The 24,093-nt window shown below is 45.1% G+C and overlaps 2 protein-coding genes across 6 annotated transcripts in view; one reads left to right on the top strand and one right to left on the bottom strand.

The window, feature by feature from the left end:
• LOC143899335 (uncharacterized) overlaps positions 1–2,747 on the bottom strand; it is a 33,153-nt gene extending 30,406 nt beyond the window's left edge. Inside the window, exon 1 of the mRNA XM_077409561.1 lies at positions 2,568–2,747. Coding sequence (XP_077265687.1) covers positions 2,568–2,622 — 55 coding nt within the window. The 5' untranslated portion in view covers positions 2,623–2,747. The remainder of the gene's footprint in view (positions 1–2,567) is intronic.
• Positions 1–24,093, top strand: part of Qin (tudor domain-containing protein qin) — a 143,562-nt gene that overhangs the window by 33,625 nt on the left and 85,844 nt on the right. Inside the window, exon 1 of one of the 5 annotated variants that reach the window (XM_077409441.1) lies at positions 13,243–13,330. The exons of the other annotated variants lie outside the window; for them this stretch is intronic. The gene's annotated coding sequence lies outside the window, so the exon portion shown is untranslated. Of the gene's footprint in view, positions 1–13,242; positions 13,331–24,093 lie in introns of those variants that run through there. 5 annotated transcript variants of the gene reach the window in all.

Raw genomic sequence — 24,093 nt, 5'->3', positions numbered from 1 at the left:
TTCTGGTTTAAGCACGTTGAAAAATTCATCGGTGATCTGCCGTCTGCACTCCGTCGACGTTTGATTCCTGCAAAGGATACATACGTCGCTGGTCGAAGGGTAGCGTGCGACGCGGGATTCAGAAAGATTTTGCTATATGCATTAACCCACATTATAGGATTTAAAATTGGCATATAAATCCACATTTCGAAGACCCAAGGACGCGACGAATGATTCGAAGATCCGCTAATTCTACTGTTTACGTAATCCTCCGTCTAAACTTCCGCGTAAATATTTCAGCTCCTCGATTTTGGTCGTCCATTTGTGGATATATATGTCTGGGACTCTGGCGAGTTTCCAGAATTAACTGTCAGAGCTAGCAGCTTCGTATACCTCCTTCATTTAATTTGTAGTTACTCCAAGATGTACTATTCACATCGGAGCAGGATTTATCTTTCACATTTATTCGTATCGGAACTTTTGGACCAACTAATTCATGGATTTTAAGCTATTTTAGATTTTACGCTAAATGTTAGATTTATCCGTTATGTTAAGATCCAAGTTTCATCTCTTCGGCGTTTGCGTAGCGCAATGTTAATATTTCGCTGGATTTACACGATGATCCGATCGGGAGCACGCGTTGACAATCGCCAGATAACGCTTTTAGGATTTGAATCCGACGAAAATTGATTTCGTCCCAAGTTTCACTCGCGTGCGAGCTGGATTACGCGCTCAGCCGATAATTAATCGCAGTATAGCCGAGCGAAAGGGAGCGATTAGCGTGATGCGTGCGCAACGGTAATATTCAAATCTGCTCGTCGTATGCGCAACAATGCTGCGGAATTCCGTCTATATTTGCCGGGATTAAGTGCCGCGCTCTGGGTTGGGATAGCAGCCGGATGATAGCGGCGGCCGGGATTCCGAACCATCGGTCCGATGACGTTTGTACAGGCGCACGTACGGTTACGTTCGCCCGGTTACAATCGCTGGCAAAAGCGGTTTTTTTCGCCGATCCGCGCGTACGCCTGCCCGCGAATTAAAAATATAACCGAGCGACGAATTAGTTTGCACTGTCGGGCTTTACCACGAATTCGAGACATAATCCCATTTTGCGGCGCGGTGCCACCACTATTCAACCGCCATGGATTTCGTGAGACGTCGCGCTTGGAGCGAAGAAAAAAATAATAGAAAGGGTTCACGTGAAATTAGCGCGATTGCGTAAATAATGACCGAAAAAACACGGCCGTGAGCCACTTATCTCTCATGTACAGAACATGGTAGTTATCCACAAGCGTCTGTGGAACTTTCCAAGTTCATATTGTCCTTTTTCCCCACAGCCGCAAATTTATACCTTCATTTCACGCGAGTTTTACATTTACACCAGTGCACACGAACGAAGACAGATATATTTATGTTTGATAGATTTGACATCCTTTAATCCTTCTCTCGCAATTGCATTCTCTTTCTATATAGGCATTCATCAGCTTCTCCGCGCACTGCTCGATTCTACTCGCGACACGCGACAAGAGAAAGAAATTTGCGCTGGGAATTTCCTTACGCGTGCTCTGTCCCATTTGCATCCGGCTTAATGACTGTCGCCTGTTGTTGCCGAACGCGGAATCGAAGCGTACCATCGCGCGGTCTCGGGCCGGCAGGTGTGCCGGGGAATAATGAAACTCGCAGGGAAAATCTGCGAGGCCGACGTTTCGAACGTGACGCGGTCAGTCCCATTATTTTATGCAAATAAAAGCGGAGAACGCTTGATTTCCCCGTGGTGTTCCGACGCTGCTGTTGGCATCGTCGTCCGCGTCAACATTGGCGTCGGCGACGGCGTCGACGTCGGCGCCGACGGCTAGGACGACGCCTGACGTCAGCCGGAGATACGATTCCAGCCGGGTTTACGGCAACTCCGAGTTCCGTGAAAACGGAACGGATATATAGACGATGGCTGGGCGGTGCTAACCATTTGCCCTCGATTCTCGACAGATTCCCCGGGGACCTCGGCACGTGTCAGGGAACGCGTGTTTACGTGGCATACAATCCTCTGCACCGAGCGATCATGTACTTAGCATCGAGGATGCATCTCAATGATGTTCTCGAGTTGATTGCAATACCGAAAATAGACCAAGATTATTTCTCGACTTGATATTCAAAATAATCTTTGTGTGATTTCTGATAATTATTCAATTTTATTACTTATAAGTTACATTTTTAATCACACAACGTTACAATCTTAAGTAACGTCCATTTGATTTACAAGTATTACATTCATTATTTATAACACCGATTACGGCGATTACTTAGATTTTTGAGCAGCCAAGCGTCACGCCGATGTTTCAATGCCGAACAGTATTACATTTCCGTCACGCTACAGTATCGCGCGAACATTTATTTCAATCGTATATTTTCTTCTCGAGACAATGGTCAAGTTCGCGCGTCAATAGCTAGACTTTCGCGTCTCGCGTCTTCGCCGTCTTCGGTGCGCCCACCGGATCGTGAATTCGCCGATTTGGCCCGCGCATAACTTCCTACAACTAATCCGTTGAGCATCGTATCGCGAGAGTTTCGCATCCGCATCTCGTACTCACCCAGCGAGAGTAGCGCAACTTGGGCGCGATGAACATTGCGGAGCGTCGAGCGCATCTCCACGGTGTTACGTGCGTGCTCACCGTGAGTGGAGGACACGCGGAGCGGGCAGGTAGAGAAACAACACCTGGCGTGACCGACGCGCCGGAGACCACGCGGAAACTGAATCCTTTCGATGGCACACTGTCGGTAGTATCCTCGCCGTCGCGGAGCGGAACCGAGCGTACGTACGTTGACTCTTGCTTTTGCTCGCCGCGGTCGCCTTTCGCCGTGGTGGGAAGAAAGATAGCGGCCCCGCGTTGCACGCTCACGGCCAAACGATTCTCAGCGAGAGTGTTGGGAACTGGATACGCTTCGAAGTCTCGAAAATGATCGCGATTAATTGACGCATTTTGGGGAAAGTATAGGGTGAGCGACCAATGTCATTTTCTTGCGGACTTCTGCCTCACATATGTTTATTTTAACAGATGAAATTAATATTACAATTTCGTATCTGATATATCATTAAATTTATCATTGTTAATCGTAAAAATGGCACTGGTTTCAGACGTGCTTAATTCGTTTAATTTCTAGAACTTGTATAAGTTTTGTTGGTAACTTATCTTCCTAAATCTTGATCGTCCGTACTTGACTGAGATTGATCAGTGAAACACGCCGATCAGCTGACAGCTAAGTAAAGTTTGAACGAGCAAATACTAATTACGCTAAACGTGCAAGATTTAATGTCCGTCCGCGTACATTTTATCAGAGAAAGGCACGTATATAAGTGGCGTGCTTATAAAGAAACGAAATTCCCGTTGCTGTCTCTCGTAAAGGACGCGTAACGCAGTACGAGAGTACGAGAAACTACGATCGTTTAAGTTTCATTGCCTTTCGCGCGAAATATTAAGATAACGTCCGACGCACGAGCGTCGCGCGAGGCTGTCTCTTCTTCTAGTCTGACAATGAGCCTGCGTTCCTGCGCCGCACCGTCAACTTCGGTTTTATCGCCCGCGTAAACTCTCGCGAGCATTAAGCGCGTTACCTCGTAAAGAAGCGTTGCGAGTAGATCGAAAGGAGAAATTGCGTGGCGCCCGGTATAATTACACGTAATTGTCTGTGTCTGATTAAGCTGATTACTTTCCGAGGGAACTTTTTAGGCGGTTCACAAGCTGCCCCGGCTTTCCATTAGACCGATTACAATTATTTGCGCGATTATCGAGAAAAGTGGAGCATCGCGGGGGGCTCTTTCAATTCACAAAGTGCTAAGTGAGTGAATTGAACAATCCGATCTTCAGATCGTTAACGTTTACAGATGAGCGGCGAAGATTATTCTTACGCTTTCGAGCCTTCGGGCATTTAAATCTTGGCAACATCGTATCTAGCAAAAAATCACGAACGTTGAGAACAAGTGTGTAGGAGAGATTTAAGAGAAAGAGAGAGAGAGAGAGAGAGGTGAGGGAGCTCGTATTCTAAATGCAACAATTAGACTTTCTGCGTAGAAAGCAGCCCCATTCTTTCACGCCAGATCATTGAAACCGATGCGGAAAATGTCCTATCGTAAATGGCCGTTTCGCGAATGATGATCTTGATACGGTAGCGCTTGGCGGAGACTTTTTAGCGGCGCATGACGTAATCGGGTGGGCGGCGCGAAAATTAGTCAGAAAATGGGAAAAACGAGGATGAAAAGCGGGCAAAACGTTTCCTCGGAGGAAACGGACAACAAATCCGCGGCCGCGGTCCCGCGGTTGACAATTACTGGCCGCGACTACTCGGATCCGACCGTTATCGGCGCTATTTTTTCAGATGCGGTTTTCTGGTAAAATTAAACAAAAATTTCCATTCGTAACGAAAGCACAAAAATCTCGGGCGTGGTCGTTTTGCCCGACAGAATTTCAGTTCCCTTCGAAAGAGTCAATTTGCGGTGTAGCTTCGGCATTCCCGCAGTCGCAGAAATCGTCTCGCTTTCGCACAACGAGCACACTGGAACAATTAAGGCGGCCTTTTATATAATTTGTTGGAATTTCGGTGCATGGTTTTCGCTACGTTGTCGTGAAAGTATTGCCGTCGCACGTCCACGCGGCGAACGTAAGAAAATATACCAATCTCTAAAACACTAGAAGCATAGGACAGTCCGCGGATCTGCATTCCGTCGCGTTTTTACATCGCGCAGATAAATGCGAGATTCCATCCGTCACGGCGTTATAAGAAAGCGCGCAAGTTTACGCATAAACGTCTATCCTCATTTTCAGCGGCTAAACGCGCCGGAGGATTAATTACATCCTGAGCGGCCGCGAGCGCTAAAACGTTGATTCCATAAACCGAGAGAAAAGAGCGGGAGGTGAGAAAAAAGGAGACCGTCTGGCGGGGTGAGTTTTTCAGGGACGATAATTGTACGCCATTAGGTAAGCCGTCCCCGACGTGCGCACAATAACACGGGCGATGTCGACGTGGTGGCACGACGTCGTTCTCGTCGTCGTCGTCGTCGTCGTTGACGGTGGCGAGGGAGAAGAGAGGTACGTAGTTGAACCGAGCGATATCAGGTCTCATTGTTCCGCGACTTCGAGCTCTTTCGAAATGCCAGCGCGGGCGGTCGGAGAAGGACGGAGAAAGCAACGAGCCACGGTCTCCCGGCGACACTTGGAACTTGCCAGTTTACCAGTTTGTCGGGGGCGACCCAGTCGCCTCGACAAAAGCACATGAACGACGAATGCCACGGATGCAACGCGCGCGGGATCTTGCATTACGAAAGTCTCGGTTTACATGCCGCTATACTTAACCCATTATCGCGCACGTTTCGTGCGATGAAATTCGAAGCTTAAGTATGCTGCGAAGAGAAAAACAGAGAGAAGCTCTTTTAGAGCAACATTTGTAGAAACGGGATATGCATATTTATGTTTGAAAGCGATTCGCTTTATCTAAAGATGCGTTTTCATTGACGTATTTTTTTTGGGGGGGGGAGCAATATTGTTATTAATTGCATCTGATATCGGTCTTGAGTGCTCGATTAAATTTTACTTCAAGATAGCGAGATGTCTCGTAGAAAGATATACGAACTAAAGTATCAAAACATGTCTGACAAACTAAGAAAGTTAGCTCGAAAACAAGTCGAACACGCAAATGAATAGACATTTACATCTAAATACTAGTTTTTCGTGTTTCATCGTATTTCATAGTACTATCGAAACTTTTCACCAAGCGTTCTTTAGGAAAAATATTGAATTTCTAACGTGAATCTCAAAACGCATTTTACAAAAATAAAATTTCAATTTTTCTTATTCTTTCTCATAATCTGATTATTTTTATTTATACGATTAAGACGGAATTGCACAAAATTTATTTAGAAAAAAACATAACATAACCGAGATTTCGACGACACATGCAGCTTTAAGGATAAACTATCGTTTACTCTTGCGTACTTTGGCATTTCTATTTTTGTACGACTGTTGCACGCTTGTGTTACAGTTCGCTTTCATTATCACGGTACAATGTATCTCCGCGGAGAAGGCGAAGTCGGAACGGCACGCGCTCGCAATTGCTTACGTCACGCCGCTTTTGTTTCGAGCGGCACGGCTTCCCACGTGTAACCCTATAGGCGAGGTTGCATCAAATTTTAACCTCCGTTGTGCTCCGTCGCTTCGTCGTTTCCACCGTCTTCGCGATTCCACGCGAGGAAAACGGTTTACCGACTTTCTCCGACGTTTCACAAAAGACACGAGACGTTGTATATCGAGGTTTCTTCCCCCTTTCGCTTAACATACCTAACCGCGCACCGTTAATTTGGTCCATGTCGCCGAGTGCTCTCTCGTTTAGAAAGACAATAACGAATTGAGCGCCAGTCCGAGCGCGCAACTTCATTCTGTCCTTCGTGCGTTAATCAAGTATTCTCGTTAGCATTTATAATTTTATAAAATACATTCATAATCAATTCATCGCGCGCATCGCAGCGTGCTTTATTGCAGCGTTTTTATTACCGCTAGAAAAATTACTTTCTTCTTATCTCTTTTAACCGTTTAGATCATCGTTAGGGGTATATAACTTATATTCCTTTCTGGACTGCATATTTACATATTACGTATATGCATACTTTTGATAATATACATAAACGTATGGAAAATACTTTGAATTTAATTAAAAATGTAGATATACATACATGAACTTTAACTTCTACTCAATTATTTAATCAATAGAGTAATACAGTGTCGATATGTGAAAGGTGACTCCAATCCACGCGTGTCGGCATATAGTTGCTCCAAGTTCAAGATCAAATTACGATGCAAGCAGACAGGACAGGCGATTGCCTTAGGCGTCAAAACAGGTCTAGCTTATCCTAATTGTTATATCAAGACACTACAACACATTGGTATTCTCTAATATATACTTTGACCGGTTTATTTTACTTTTACTCTTGGCGCTGGATTATTTATATTGAAATATTCGAGACCATTGCTACTTAATTGGAAATCCAGACGGTTACAAATTAACGGTAATATCTCGAACAATTCAGCGTGCATTTTGTCGCGAACGCTTATTTATAACATCATACAGGAGCGAAGCGTCATCCGCGTTTCTCGTTCATCGTAACACGTTCCTCCGATATGAACTCGGGCATGACAAAACGACCGTTCAAAACTTCCTGCATACGATACTTTCGCGCACAGTAGAACCGACAGTTCCGATTACGTTTGGATGCGATCCAAATCATACCTGACTTTCCACGTTTCTTCTTTTTCACATCTGCGCGAACGCTCTGCAGATTCATCAATTTATCGTCGTAAATATACTGCGACAAAAATGTGCTACAACGAATTAACAAGCATTACTTTTTTATATTATTTTAAGAGCTGTGTGTAATTCCGGATATTTTTTTTAAATAAAACAATCTGTATTTTTAAGTTAAATAATTTAATAAATTATTTAATTAATGCTTAAAGTGTCTGCCTTTGCACTGCAATTAAAATTTCTTTAGAAAGTGCGCCGTCCAGACTTACATCAAGATACTGTCGAACTAATACTTCGCATTTTCTAAAAAAAACGCGACAATTGCGTTTATTATATATTCATATCTCGCACTGCTTTCACGGGCACCCGAGTTCCAATTATTTCGGTTCCAAGGCTACTCGCGAGTCTAATGTACATACGTCCATCACGTAACCAGCAACCGAGTCCATCACTTTCTACTCGGAGTGTGAAGTTTGACAAACCGCGCGCATATCCTGAACGATAACGTTACAGCTCTCAATGCGTTCTTTTGAAATGGGTCGCGCAAAACTAAAAGATCGCGCTTTCAAAATAGATATCTATCGACTTCTCTGACGAACCGGATGCAATCTAATTCGGCTGAAAATGGCGAAGACGTTGTCCGCATTTTTATCGAATTTTCTCTCTGGACGGGCAGGGCTTTAATTGAATTCATGCTAATTTCGCGTGACTCCTAAATTTTCTGCACGAGATAACGATCGGTATTCTCACGCGGAGCGCTTTTTTCGCGCGGGAGCGTGGGACCGCTCTTTATTTTTCCAGCGGGACTCGCTTTCCATCTTTTCATAATAAAAAGAATACTCGCGCGAAACTGTCGCGAGTATTTTCAGCGGCGCGGAGCCGCTTCACGACCGGGAAAAGTTTTGCGAAACGTCGGGTTATATACGGTCGGGGGTTTCCCAAAATAGTGTGTACCGCGCTTGAGTTCTGCCCTGGGAATATTTAAAAGAGGTGCATTCGTGAGAGGGAAAATGATACCGTGCGAATTATACGGCAGAAATATATTTTCCGCCGCGCTGGTGCCGCGGAACTTCCCGGAACATTCTGTATAAGCAATATGAGCGTCGTTCCAAAAACGATAACGAAATCTACGGCACTTCAATCGGCGACTAAATATCATTTAATAACCGAGTATGCATTTGATCGCGCAATTGTTCCTCATTTTCATTTATCTGTTTACTTCACTTGTACCATGTTTGATGACAAATATTGTGCACTGCGCAGATTGTGCGCTGCGTTGGATGAAGTATAAACAGATTGCATGTGTATCAAGATGGCCATTTATTACGTATTTTTCTCTCGAAAAATTACTTTCATTTTACAAATCTATATATGTATTTTAAGACATATAATATAACCGCTGACATTTTGACTGTCGTCATGTGTTCTAATTAAAGCAAACGGATATATTTTATGGCTAAAAATTTATATTATTTTTTAAGAGAGTTGATTATTGGATGAGGAAAAATATTTTTGAGAATATATATTTTTTTCTATAAACTTGCATCGACATTATTGTTTTCATACATTGATACATACATACATTTCCCATCGTATACAGCTTTAGAGATCAAGTCGTTCGATGCGAGATGAATTATCGAAATATAATTAATACGCTTTACTGGCGTCACGTTCGACGCGTATTCGAATCCGTCATTTCCGCGATGGGAAATAGACTGCTGTTTATTAATTTATTTCTGTTTCTGCATGAGACACTACCTCGCTCTTCAGGATAGCGGCCTGTATAAATGTGTTATCGCCCGCCACTCGCAATATGCAGGTACACCGAATTAAATTCGCGTTGCACGTGCACCGCTCCGGTTGGATGGCCATTAGCCATCAGCGAATTATCCGGCGACGACCGGATTTTCTCGCGTCGGCACCATCGCACGAAATATTCGCTCGGCAATCTTCCTGAAATTTACATGAGTCTCGTTGGAAGCGGATCGCGTTATAATCGCCGATGCGTCGAATTTCGTTGAATTTCGTCGAATTTCATTGAAAAATCGCAGCCGCACGACGGCCAGCGCCTCGCGATCATCCTGTTCTCGTTAATGTTGCGATTATTTGCTTTTAAACAACTAATCTTATTAGAAATCTATTTTAATTTTATTGCAATATGTGTATTTAATGCAAATGAGTCGAAAACTAGATTATTAACGCAATTGTATACGCGCCTCTTTTCTGTCTTTAATGTTTATTCTCGACGTGTGTACATGCATGTTTTTTTTTTAGTGCTAATGATAATTTAAGGATGGAAGGGTTATTACGAGTTGCACATTTTGCCGAAAGAAATCTTTGCCAATGATTCCGCTTTCATGATGTTTCGAGACTCACACATGTAGCATCGCGGTCAAAGTAATACTGACCCACAAAATCTCAGTGAAAAAAAAGGCACGCGCGAAGATGGTAGAAAGTCCATTCCCGAAATGTGATGTTTATTCCGGTCAGAGACTCATCTCCAGACTCCATCTCCGGGTTTTGCGTCTGCGTTGGCGAGCCCGGTATAGAATGGCGGGAAATTAGAGCGAGTGAAAAGGTCTTAATGATACGTGCGAGGGACCTTTTCACGGTAATCACGTACGCGCACAATTTCCGCGCTTCACCACGATTTTCTCGCGGGTGGAATTTTAATCGCCACCACTCGACACTCCATTCGTCATTGTTGCCGCTAATCCGCGCACCTGATTTCTGTTACTACACTTCATGGTCGCGAGAAAAAACATTCCGATTTTTTTCCGTCACGGTCAAACCGCCTTTAGCGTTCACTCAATCGGTCCATTGAACGAACGAGTAATAAAGTTGCGTGCGAATAACGGTATACGTATGGTAATTTTAATTTTTTTAATATTAAATTGTTTAATTTGCGATGTAACACATTTTAATCGTTGAAGTATGATTAAATCCACATTGAGTATCACTTTGCTTCTCTATATCTAGCATAATGCTATTAGACGTGCTATATTCTATATTATTAAACTAAAAATATTCTTAGTGAGACAGCGCAAAGATAAATTGTATACAAATATATACTCATCTACAATAATTTTTACACTTTCTTCCTTAGAGACACGATCGATCGAAAAGAATACGCGGTGCATTCTTCGTGATCGGAATTTTATTTCAAGTGGAAGTGAATAAAATTTACCTCGCAAAATTATATTTGTTTAGAAATATATTAAAAACGCACTTTTTTTTCTGGCGTATAATTCTTGATATTAATCCTCTCGAAGCGTATTCCACTTTCTCATCCCCCAGCTAGCCGTTCCGAAGAGCGAGGTCGATGCAGTCACGGAAATTTCATTTTCTCTCTTTCCATTCTGGCGCGAGCCGAATCCGCTTATGACGCTTCTTAGAATTGAGCACTGTGCCTTCGATATTCCATAACGAGCGAGCACGCAATAAGTCGTTTGTTCAAAATTTCAACGGCCGACAACGCCAGACGTGCGGGCGCTGCGGCCGCTCTATTTATTAATTTCCCTCGAGATTGCTTTATTATCATTAATTTATAAAGTTTTTTTCGTACGCACGAATACTATTCGTTTAATTTAAAAAAGCGAAATAACGTTTTAAAACTGGTACGTATACCTTTTCGTATTCCGCAATTACATCGCGTGATATTATCAAGAGGTCATTATTGTACGAACTATAGTTTTCTACATTAGGCATCAGAAAAGATAGAAATGCGTAATGCGAAGATATAAGGTACATCGAGAGAATATAAGAAAATTATTAGTATTGTAACGGCGCGTTTTCCGTTAGCCGTATATTGTATTTTCGATACTCACCCTTGTTATTGTCTGGTATGCGGGCCTTCGACTCCGGGAGGGGGGGGGGTGGGTCGAGTGGGGGGAACAGTCGCGATCGAGCCGAGTAGTTGCTTAGACGCGCTACGTGGCGCACGTTCGCGGGATTTTTATGTCGGAATATCTCTTATAATAAATCGTTTCTTTCATTAATTAAACAGCCTAATAAAAGCTCTCGATTTCATTTGTCTGATCGATTCACATCCTGCCGATTTCTCAGTATAAATGATAATTATCGTTTAATCTGAACATCCGTTCAATGCATACACGCTGGAATTTCTGACAAATTTTTGGTGCTTTAATCGTTTGAATTGGGGATATTTACGCGTGAGAATATACATATGTATCGAGGTGGGGAGATAAATAACACGTAACGGCGAGCTCTCGGAACGTGCGTATCATTGAGATCAGATAAATTGGCAGGCGAATCGGTCCTCGATGACAAAAGCTTTCCAAGTCGCCGAAATTGCCCGATAGAAAATTCGGATCGCGCAACCAAAGCGACGTTTAACCCCGGCGGGCCAAGTCGACGTTTTGTCAACGTTCCAAAGGGCGGCGACATTGACAGACCAATTTCCGCGGCCGCGGCGTGTAAGTACTCGCGCGTGCTCGCGAGCGCGTTATGTCGAGCATCGATGTTTTGTCGGTAGCCGTACCAGCACGGACAACCGCGAAACGTAATAATGAGACCGCGAACAGACGTGTTCTACGCGCACGGGGGGGGGGTCTCCCTTCCCTCCGCTGTCATTCCCGTTTCCTCTTTCACGTTCATCCGTGCTACTCCGTCACGTGCGCGCGTGTGAGTTGAGACTGCCAATTAGTCACTCGAGAATACTACTTGACTAAATCCCTCGAGGAATCTGAGGATTGGAACACATAAAATCGAAAAAAGGGAAAGAGAGAAATGAATGCGCTCTTATTTACTTTTACTAATTTTTTACTCATGGCTCTCGTTTACCATCCGACTAAAATTATTTGCCCAGTAATCTCGTCGGTGATTTAAGGTTGATTTACACTATACGGCACGGACCGTCACGTTCCGACAACGACACATACGTTAGACAAGGATACCTATTGTCTCCATCCTTGTCTAACGTACGTGAACGTACGTGTCGTTGACGGTCCGTGCCGTATAGTGTGAATCAACCTTTTTAAACGTGCAGGGACTGAAATATATATTCCTGGACTTGGGGATTTTAGAAATTAAGTTTACGTATTTCGAAGATATCTATAGAATGATTTCAAACGTGACTTAATATGCACGCGATTTCTCAGAGATATTTATACGTAAAATAATGCACGGCTTTCAAATGTTGCATTACGGTTGTGTGAAAGATCCGCGATAGACAGAAAGAAAGAAGAGACGCGCGTGTATCACTGTAATTGAGTGTTGACGTGCTCTCAAGCTCGGATGGGGGAGAGTAACCGCGGGATAAAAAGGGCCGGGACGCGTCATCTCCGGCAGATAAATGTAATTAAAAGTTACGCTATGAGCTCGCTTTTGCGACAGACTTTTTAGCGCGGCGCGACATTTTTTCCCCTCTCTTTTTCTCTCTCTTCTCTCTTCATATCTTCTTTTTTATTTTTTTTTCGCGTCGCGAACGGTAAGCGCGCGTGTAATTACCAACGAGTTGGCCGCGAGCGAAGATGACGGGGGTATTGAAATTTATCGCATTTCGCGAGAGAAACGCAATTGAAAGTTTTATTAGCGGACGGAGTAGCTTCGCTTTTTTTTTTCCTCGTTGAATCGCGAGACGCGCGTGTATCGGGGAAATCATTCGCCGGACAAACCATACCGCGGACCAGCGCGATTGAGAATTGCCCATGCATATATTGTCGTTCTCCTCCCTCCGTATCCTTGTTCTTTCCCGCCACTGCGGCATTACTCCGCGTCGACAAACAATTTTGCATAACATTTGTTTACACGGCCGTCGCGCCGCGTGTTCCTTCTACCGGTAACTGCAACGTGGCAACTAATTTGCCGTTGTCGAACGACGGCAGTTTTTTGTTCATTGTATTTTAATTCCGACCGCGTCCCTCGACGATCGCGAGTGAAAGGATTTGTGTAACGTTACGTTTCAATTTTTATCGGGTTGTACGGTTTTTATCGTCGTGTGAGAATGACAGTCATTACTTTGTGCATCTGACTTTTTGGTGTCTCAATCCTGCTGTCGCATGGACTGCTTCACATCCCCGAACACCGAGCAATTTGTGTTGAGGTAAGATACAGGAATTTTCCATCATTACAATCGCGGAATTGCGTTATTAGTTCTTATTTGTGTTGTCACATTCTGTATGATTTATCTTTATGTTGCTTTTCTGTCACATTCGAATTTGATGATCAAATGACCCACGTCATTCGCGTCGAAGCGCGACGCGCGAAGGAGAATAAATAATTTCGCAGCAGTAGAAATTAGAACCGCCGTAATAACTTACTCTTAAGACGCAATTTCAGCGTCGCGACGCCGCTTAGAATGGAGATCGTAATTTCCTCGTTCGCAAGAGACCTGCGCGACGCAAAATACAAACGAGAGAGCGCATCCACTTTGCCGCTTGCATTCTCGCCCGTCCTTATTTTCGTGGATCAACTATTATTGTTCTCCCTCTCTCGTCGACCGGGACTTGCCCGACCTGGCCGAGAGGTACATACAGCTGGAACGCGTTTTGTCTCGGCACGAGTAGATTCCAAGTAGAGCAGCGTTATTTAAACAGAGCGCGCGCCCAATTTTTGCGCGGTCCGTCCGACTGCGGCCACTCATTTTTAATAACCGTGTCATATCTCGACGGCGCGCGAACCCCAGTTTATTCGTGGGTCCTGACGTATACCGGGTTCCGACTGTCTCGCCTATCTAGGGACATATCGCTCATATATGTATCGCCGCGTACACGCTCCCGTGCACCATCCGTCTGCTCGTTCGGCGTGCATACGAACGACCGTTTATACGTATACCAGCTCGCTCGCAGTCAGGTACCACCTCGATCCCATGAAACTTAAATTTCCTTCGAAACGGCCGCCGAGTTACGCGTGCGAGTGACGTTTCAGAAATTCCTAAGGCGGATATCTCGCGCTTTCTCGCCACCGTCATCTCCTTCTCTCCGTCTTCCATCTCTCGTTTTCCCCTCCGATTCGTCCCCTCGGTCCGGAAGGGTGGCTCATACGTGAAACTCTTGCCCCGTGCCGGAATTACCGGCTCGCCGACATAAACTCGCGTGCATATATCGAGTGACGTAAAACTCGACGAGAGGGTAGCGCGGGAGCTCAAGAGGGACAGGAGGGAGAAAATGGGTGGTGCGGTTCAGTCCTGAATTTGGCGTTTAAATCCCCCGTTTCTCCTGGTCAATGTCTCTTTCTCGCTTCCTCTTTTCCTCGCTCTCTCTTTCTCTCTCTCTCTCTCCGTCTCTCTTTTTCATCCGTCAGCTCTCCATCCTTCTTCGGAGAGCGACGCTCGGCGTCTCGCTCTCGTTTCAACTCGGGCACCAGCAACATCGCCGCGAAATGGCGGCCGTTTATTTTCGCCCGCAAGAGAGACAGCTCTGTACCTCACGGGAAAGGAGAGAAATGCGAGGCATGGAAACGGTAATGTGAACGGAGATGGACACAACTGACGAGAGAGGTGGAGGTAAAGAGAGATAGATAGATAGAGGCAGAGAGAAGCGCCGGACGAGCCGGAGTTATACGATATTGGAGTTTTGAAATCGATAGCCGGTGACGCGCTTCGGATTTAATCGATGAAGCTCACACGCGGGACATATACGTCGGCGTAAATTGTTTGAAATTCTGCTAATCGATCAAGGGTATTATGTATATAACGACAATTTCACGGACGCTCGCGGATGCATTCGTTTCGTAGTAACTGCGGCCGAAACCAGAAATAGAATGATCCTCGATTATCTCGTTATGACTGACAATCCTCTTCTCGCGAGAATGACATCAATGCGAGTGTCCGTGTAAAATATTGCATCCCATGGTCGGCGTAATATTCGTGTATCGTTATGGGGTGACTTTTAATAATCATATGTGACATGTCATTGCGCAACGTTGACAATTATTGTGCATGCTGGATACTCAATAGCCGCGGACGTAGTAACTGCGTTTGTTCAGCGACATCGAAAAGTTTGCGAGTAATAGCAGATAGTAATGAAACTAAGAAAGTCTGGAGCAATCGTCGATGAAGATTTCTCGTTAATTTATACCGTAATAATATATTAATTTACATGGAAGTAAATGTTGAAACGTAATTGTAGTGCCCTTCTCTCGTTCGTCCGTAATTTCAGGACAAGCGGTTTAACTTGTCTTGCGGCCGCACGATAATTCGCGGTGATTAAATTTATAATCAACTCGCAGTTTCAATCGTATGTAATAATTTCGTGGTGCACACGATTCGTGATCGTGCGCGCGCGCGCGCGCGCGCCTATACCGCGTGCGATTCGCGTCGCTGCATTTTCCGCCTTCTCCGTTTCTCCCCTGAGTCTTTAAGTGAAATTCAATCGGCTCTTACGGATTGATCGTCACAGGCGTCGATTTCGAAACCGACCGCGCGACCCGATAATTCGTTCCATCGTCTGGTAACGCGACATACTTATTTCATCGCGCAGCGCAGGTCTACATGTCTTTAGATACGTTGGAACGATGAATAATGGGGGATTAAAGTTGCGCGAGTGGAAAAGCCATGTGACACGCCGTAAGGCCGTCCGTGACAAAATAGGGTTCATTTTTTTTATCCTGACTCCCATCGCGTTCTTAAAGATTGATGCTTTTTTCGTCATTCATTGTTTGCCTCGTGTGTGAAACTAATTTTAGCTGTTGAGAAAGATCGTGTATGTAATTGAAAAAGTAACTGAATAATTTCTTAATTGATGACGTTGTAAGATATACAAAAATAACAAACAGACATCGATGTCAGTATATATTCAACATATATGTCACATCTGTAAAGAAATTATTTGGCAAACTGTTTAATGTAAGAATAAATTCTAATTCTTTTCTTTGATCTTTAGGCGATCGATTTAGGTTGAGAATAACCAGAAGTGAGAGAATTAATTAATAATATAGAGATAAAGTGTCGCGGGTGTACCGTAGCTCCTGCCATTACCGCGATGATCATTATTGATGCCGCCTTCCTACAATCGCGGGTGTATCTTATTATTATACTCGATACTTACCGCGCATCCTGTAGCAGACATCGTTGTGAATCGCCGCGATTTCCCGAAAGGCGTGCTTGCCAGAATTAATCCTGTAATGTTCTGGTTCCGCATACGCGGCTTATCGTGAAATACTCGGCAAAGATACGCTGCGGTATATACCTACCTATCTCCTCGCATTGGTCACGGTACTTTCTCCGCGGATGTATCTCGGCGTGGAATTTCGATTAGGTCTCTATCATCACGAGAACATCTTCGCGTGAACGAAATTCTACTTTCGCTTAAGTCACGTGCGTCCTCCATATATTTCCGGGGTTTTATCGCTCTATTAAATTAAGACGGATCCGCGCGGCGAGCAAATAAGCGCGTGCCAATAAGGGGCAATAAGCAAACCGCGTAATTTCATTCGGATTGAGATGCATCGGTAATTCACGCGGCTGATGTTCGTTATCGACGTTACGACGATGATCGCACATCGCACGAAGGTCCCGTCTCTCGAACGCTGTAATCTTCGTACACAAATCGTATCTTCCTATTAATTATACCTCTAACGTAAAACTCGCTCGCCCACGCTAATTTGTACGCGCGTTCTCTTCTTCCGTTAAGTCAAATAGGCCGACACCCATGTATTTTCATAACGTGTTTGCGTGAATAATGAAGATCCCGTTGCAGTCTCAGCGCGCACGCTTCGCCTCGATCGATCGTCTGGATAACGCGCGTAATGACAGCATCTCATTGCAAGAAACAGCATAATTAAATATAATTTTATAGATGGTAATATTTTATAGATGGTGAACACAAACAATTTCGGTTTAACGCGACGCGTTAACGGGATTGTAAATTTTCAGCTTATATTTATGAGTGCCGTGCGCAATCCGCGATTAGGTGTACTCTTTAAATCTGAATCAGTGATTATTCACTGATTTACATTACTATTCACTGATTCAGATTTAAAGAGTAAAATTGCGAATAACAAACCCGCGAGTGGATACTCAATACTCAGCGGTATGAAAGAGACACACTCACACATATTTTACGTATATGTACACATACTCGTATGTAAAATTGTATGTATATATGTAAAATACACGTGAGTGCGACGTTTTGCAAAGAGCAGGGTTGTTACGCGTTCTTTTTCGTTAAATTATTGTTCTCTGAAAGCGTATCGGATGGGATTCTCGGCTCGGTTTCAAAGAGCAATCCTCGAAACTCAGGAACGAGATTAAATCGCGCTAGATTAAAGAGACGGTATTAACGCGCGGTGTTTTTACACGCTTTCGAGATCATGATTTCGCGACTGATTTTTATCGCATACTTGGATTCTCGCGATCCGTGTGTACGTCGCGAGAGCAGATGGAAATGTAAGCACGACCCGATGACGCGCGATCGATTTTTCGAAACGCCGCCATTAGACCGGGAAAGGTACGCGCGAGCGAGAAGCCCAATCAAACTGTCATTTGTAATCAATTAAAGGCCAATAAACCCGTTGCTGATTGGACGACAGTCGCGGTAGTGCGCCGCGAAAATGGAAACAATAATAGCGGATCATTAACAGCGGTATAAGGTTTATTTCTAGGGGGAGCACACGACGTCATCGTTGCGCCCCGCCGGCCGGATTGTCGTCGGATTGTTGAATTCTGCGCCGGACGTTTCCATGCAACGCGAGCTGCATGTCGGTTGCACCCTCGACATCGGATTAATCCGGGCGCTGTTTTCTAATTTCCCGTCGAGTCTCGCTATTCGTGTAACGACGCTACTACACCGCGCGTTTAAGAGCTCGCTCGATTTCCTGAGAATCGGGCGGAGGCGTCGCGACGATGTGCACCGTGAACGGAGAGCATTGTTCCCCCATGAAAATTATGGGGCATAAATTGGCCGGGGTTCTCTACCCGTTCCACCCGAACGCGGAATCTGCTCCGGGACGGTTCTCCTGTTTAGGTTTAATACAGACGGGTAGTAAAAACGGAGTGATTACTCTTCCACGCCTTCGAGAACTCCGACGCCTCGATTTTCATTTCGCATTTAACGTTTTCTTGAGAAAAAGTATTTATTTATGTTTGAAGTCACTTGTGTGTGGTAATTAACAATTAATAATATATTCTATTTGAAGGCAGAGAATATCCCAGTGTGATTTTTCCGTTTAAGTTTGACACGCGTGTAAAAAGTCGGAAGCGACATCACTTTCGCTTTGAAGGCCGTCTCGGTACCTTCTCGCATTTTTAAAGAGCCCGCGTGCTCGGAATTATTTAAGAATACGTAACTGTGTAAACATTAGGACGACATTATCGTCGTATATATCGGGCGGAAATGGATAGATGCGAAAGAACATGTCGCTCGTAATAGTCGGAATAGGAGAGACTCTCGCCGAATGCACGAAATTGCTTGCTAACCGGCCTCTTTTCCGGCCTCTACACCGCCGCGCGATTCGTGTAATCGTGCACTTCGCTCCGTTTCTCGCCACAGCACACAACGATAACCGCCGCGTATCTACGAGGGGGCCGGCAAGTGGGTGTAAATGGTCATCGTTCGGCACGATGACGTTCCCCGCGCGCCTCGTGAGATTTACCTCTTTTGTTTTTCACCAATGCAGTACTCGGTACTCAGCGACAGCGCAATTATATCGTCTGTGATATTACATGGCAGCGGAAACGTAGCGATATTAATTCAACGTCTTAATATGCGCAAATGAGATTTTAAAGATGCAAGAACGCGCAAGTCTAGTTTCCATAACGATTTTCGAAGAACGAAAGATAGAGTATCCAATTTTCTCGCGCTCGTAAGATGGGTGTGCGCGATGCAAGTATACTCAGGTCGATGCATCACGTCCGATAGCTTCGTTAGTTACTTCGCGCGTACGTCGCGGAAAATAAATAATAATAAAAAAAAAAACGATGAAACTCTTCGATGCTACGTCTCATATCTCGGATGAAGGGGAGTGACGAGGTGGCGAGAGGGGGATAAAGCGCAGCCACGTTCGCGGATGCATGCGACGCGAGCGCGAGCCCGGCGGAGAATGGGGTGGAAGAGGGATGGTGTAGGTGGTGGAAACGGTTGGGCGGGAGTGGTTGGTTTGACATGGGGCTCCATATAATCAAACCAGCTCCCGTATTTATGGTCGAGAGCCATCCACGGTACCTGGTGTGTACCCATTCCTCATTCCCTCGTCTCTTCTCTCTCTCTCTCTTTCTCTCTCTCTCTCTCTCTCTCTCTCTTCCTCTCTGCTCGACACAGGGCTATTAAATTTGGAAACTCTATACCTCCGGCAGCGCGTTCACGTACACACGTACGTGTCGCTCGCCGGCGTTGCGTTTTCGTTCTGCCGCGCGTCGGCTCAAACCTACCGCGTTTTATAAGCGCATCAAAGTTAATGGCGCTCCCTCCGCAATTCCGCGTGAAGCGCATCCCTCCAGTCCGCGTCCCCTTCGGTGTGGAGATTCGTGCCTGCGTCCGCTACAGTCGGCACCCCCTTCGCCGCGCAGGGAGGGCTGCAGGTGCCAAGATCGTATTTTTGTTTACAATCCTCGACGAATCTGTACTTCGTACGTACGTGGAATATGACCGTGGCACTGTTTCGACCCGGGCGATATCGCGGTAACGACGCCAACGGCTGCGCGCATCTTGCATCCGCACGTATACAAATGCGATGCATAAAAGATCGCTGTAATTCAGTCGGGCTCCTCTTCGCCTCCGTCCTTCCGGGTTTTACTGCTTGGCGCGCGGGAGAAAAGGGATGACTGTATTAAAAGCTGCGCCTCCGACGTCGCAGGCAAGCGCGAAACGAGGTTTCATTGGCACTCTCGGGGCGTTCGCGAGACGCTCCGATTTATGAGTTACGTGTCACGTTGTATTATCATCGATCTTTGTGCAGAATCACCCTTTCCCGAGGGATGGTTTTTTTTTTTTTTTTTTTTTTTTCCCGAGAATTGAGGAGGAAGAGCACTGCGACTGTGATTAATGGCACGCTCGCGTGTCTCCGCGAGCGTCAATTCGCTCGTTTCGCCCGTTTAAATGAAGTTTCGATGTTCGCGATGTCGAGCCACGGGAACACCCGACACGTAACGTTGCGTTGCGATAATCAGGTATCACCGTGAATTCGCGCCCATTACACATTACGCCGTCTGTCTGTAACGCCGCGCCGGCCGATTATTGCCGGTAACTCAGCGTGATAATCCGTGTTTAGTGCGCGTTCGTGCTATCTGATGCAGAGCGATCGTTGCGTCGCGTCGCGTGTGCGTGCGTGATTATAATTCAACTTGGCTATCGTTTTCGATCGCGACACGTTTGTACGAGCGCCGTTGTCCCTCCCACGCGCGTATCGAAGCTACAGGAAGAAGAAAAGCGGCCGAACATATGGAATTAGGTATGCACGATAAGATACGTATATGGCAAATATTTGTAACGGGTTACTCTTCTATGATTCTAGCGCGTAAAGCTGATTGTCGAATCGCGATGTCTGCAAAATTAACGTTGAATTCATCGGTGCTTCGCATAAATGAAATGCATGCAATAGTCAATACGCATCACTATTAATTAATCATTATCAGAAATCAATTAGCTGAAATATTTTATGAAATTATAGCTTGTCAATTAGGCTTTGCTCTTACCGATACCACGGATGATTGAACGGCTTGTATCTAGAAATTTAATTATTTTCGTCGCTAGATGTTATATGCACATTAATACGAGTGATATCTTGTTAAAACATTTTAATTAATAGTAAGAAGAAGATATATTTTGCCAAAAATGAAATTGTCCCCGAATTATTCGAGAAATACAAGTTGTTCAAAGTAGACGCGGTTTATCGAGAGACACATGTACATATAGCTTTTCTCGTACTTTTCGAAAATAAATTATAGTCCGTGTACTTTGTTGCTTGCAGAATATTAGAACGCATTCGAGCGTAGTTTTTCTTGCACATAACATATTTATGTATGATGTTACACGGCTAGATGCACGCCGAGAAAGCTCACCGTGACGGCGTTGCAACTCGCGAGGATTATACGCGGACAACGCCTTTACACCTTCGCGTTATGCGGGTGTTGAAGCCGCGCTTTAGCGCCCACGTTACCAAACGTCAAATCCCGAGTGTCATTCTCGCGGCCGTCGGTTTAAACGCGCGGGCTAGATTTTATTCGGCTTTCAGCCGGTCGATCGATCGATCCGTTCGTTCTTCGCTTCTAACCGAGCGAGTACACGCGTGAAAATGCACAATTTTAGACACGAGTGTCCCTGACGTATAGATCGAATTTACAAACGCGCCTGCGAGGCGAATGGCGTGGACGAGCGAAGAAGATTTCACCTCTCGTTCAGTCTCCGATTTTCATTCTTTCGTCCCGACTGCGACATTCATTCCCGCTCGGTCGATCCTATACCTTCCGCTTCTTGACTCTGAGAAGTTTTTTTCCATCTGCGACTTTCCCGCAGAAGAGAATCTATCGCCATCACGCGTGTACGTTTCATAACCGACTCGCAGGGGGGATATAATTGGGTCGCAGTGTTCTCTCGCTGGCCAACCCTTATCATCTGGTATCAATCTGGTATATAGAATTACTCGTTCCTGCATGGTCGTCCCGCGCACTTTTTTTGACTCGTCGCCTGATTAGCACAAAGGGGATACTTACACGAACTTCATAGCGAGATTTTATTCAACAACTTTTTTAGTATGCAACTCTTGATATTCCCGCATTTTTGCCGTGTCATTAAGAATCAGTTTATCAATCTTCGATACGAGTATCAAAGGTATAATAGCGATGAGAGGAGCAGGAGATCGAGTTAAATGCAAATTATATTTGTTAAATAACGAAATAACAAAGTATCCCGAATTATCTCCATATATACCGTACTGTTCTTCATAACTATATTTTATAATATACTATTTCTGAATCTTAGTTATACTGTAACATTTGCTGCACTGCGAAAAAATAAACCGATACGTGCGGGATTTTCGATTTTGATTCGAGCAGAAGTCTAACATTACGTCAATTTTCATCGTCGATCTCGTTTAATGCAACGCGCAAAAATGCAATATACGCATTCCAATCGGGTGAAACTTCATTCCATGCGTTATGCCGAATTCGAATCATAATATATTTTTTACCTCTAAAATGTTTTAATTACCCGAGATAAAGAGGGGGAGAGTGTGCTCGCATTCATTTTTATGTCGCGTTAATTCTCACGACGGTATTCCGAGCGTAGCGAGACAAAAGAGAGAGAGAGAGAGAGAGAGAGAGAGAGAGAGAGAGAGAGAGAGAGAGAGAGAGAGAGAGAGAAACAGGATCGCGCTCACCGTGATACGTGCATAAACCATAGCCTCGTTATTCCCACCTTCAATATCCCATCGTGCGCTGAGACACATTCCGTCTCAAAGTCGACCCTACCAGCGAAGTAAAACAGATTTTACGTTTCTCCGAGAACATTGAGTGCGCGGGAGCATACGCGTGCTCTAGGCTCGACGCTATTATTTAAGGAGTCTCTTCGTCGGTATGTATTGTATGTACTATTTATGGTATAACTACAGCGTACGCAACCACGGCCGCCGTCGCGGCTCCCGGGCAAACCGATTTGCGAAACTTCTCCCGCGCGTATGTAGAATGCGGAGGCTCCCGCGCGCGTTCAACGATAAACGGCGGATAAACGCTACATTTCACCGCGCCGGTGTTTTACAAGAATCCTCTTATATTACCGTGAGCAACGAGTCTCGCCACCGTAACGGACAACGGAATAAGCACGCGGGAGGGGGGGGAGAGAGGAAGCGTACGGCGGTGTTCCACCGCGTCTCATGTTTCTTCTCTTCTCCGGCGAGCGTTCTCCTTATAGGTCAGCCGCGTATAATGCAACCGTGCGCGCGCTATCAGTTTCCTCATCCTTTTTTATTGGAGCACGAGAAAAGTTGTGCGTGTGTGAATGTATGCTGCGCGCGCGCGACATGCAGGCGAACACACCCGGTGAAGGTGCACGCGCATCGGGGGGAATAGCTGCATATACGGCTTGTCGGATGTGCACGCCGATGCAAAGGCGACCCGGGAAAAGTGATGGTGTTCTATTTACGAGGCGCGTCGCCGAGACACGCCGGCCGATCGAGAGTCGATCTGCACGAGCAACCGATTAAGGTGGTTTGTTGCACGAGCGCGAACGGGCGAACGGGAAGAGAGAAACGTTTATTCTATCGAGAGCGGCGTTTGTTCTCGCCTTCGGGCAAGGCAGGCCTTCTAAAAGCGATTTAAAAGGCGCACGAAAAGGAAATACTGAGGATATTATTGCGTATCTGTCGCATATAAATCGACACTAATTGAAACGAATTAGAGTCAAAATGTAGAGCAAAAAAATAAATTACAGGACGATAGACAAAACATATTTAGATCGAGGCAAGTGGTACAATGTCGAAGAGCAAATTAAAAGAGATGCCGAGTACGTGTAATATAATGTAGCGTATAGAAAGTTCTTTTTTTTCCCCCTTTAGAAACTACTTAGGTCCTCGGATTTAATTATGATAGCGTAAAGAGGAGAGCGCTGGAAAGTGAATGCACGGCGTAGAGAAAGGGAGAGGACGCGGGAATTGGAGCAAACACAAGTTTGGTCGGTCGAGGCTAAATTTATTTGCCGATGTAAGGTGGAGTTTTCGTAAGAAGTACACAACGTCGAGAAAGCATAAAATGAAGTAAGTGGCGAAGAGTGATGGGAGGGGAATCGAAGGCCAGAAAGGGAGCACTGTGTCTTGGCCAAGAGTAAGCGGTTGTACCTTCTAAAGCGGGACGAAAAAGGATGAATAATGCAGTAGTCGCGAGTTCCGTACGTCCGTAATTATTAGAAACCTATCGACGCGGCGTGTCTTAATCGTCGT

This window comes from Temnothorax americanus, unplaced genomic scaffold, assembly GCF_048541705.1.
Source record: "Temnothorax americanus isolate GAGA-0224 unplaced genomic scaffold, ASM4854170v1 Scaffold10, whole genome shotgun sequence".
Classification (NCBI taxonomy): Eukaryota; Metazoa; Arthropoda; class Insecta; order Hymenoptera; family Formicidae; genus Temnothorax; species Temnothorax americanus.
Note: the sequence above shows the minus strand (reverse complement) of the source record. Positions and strands in the feature narration are given on the sequence as shown.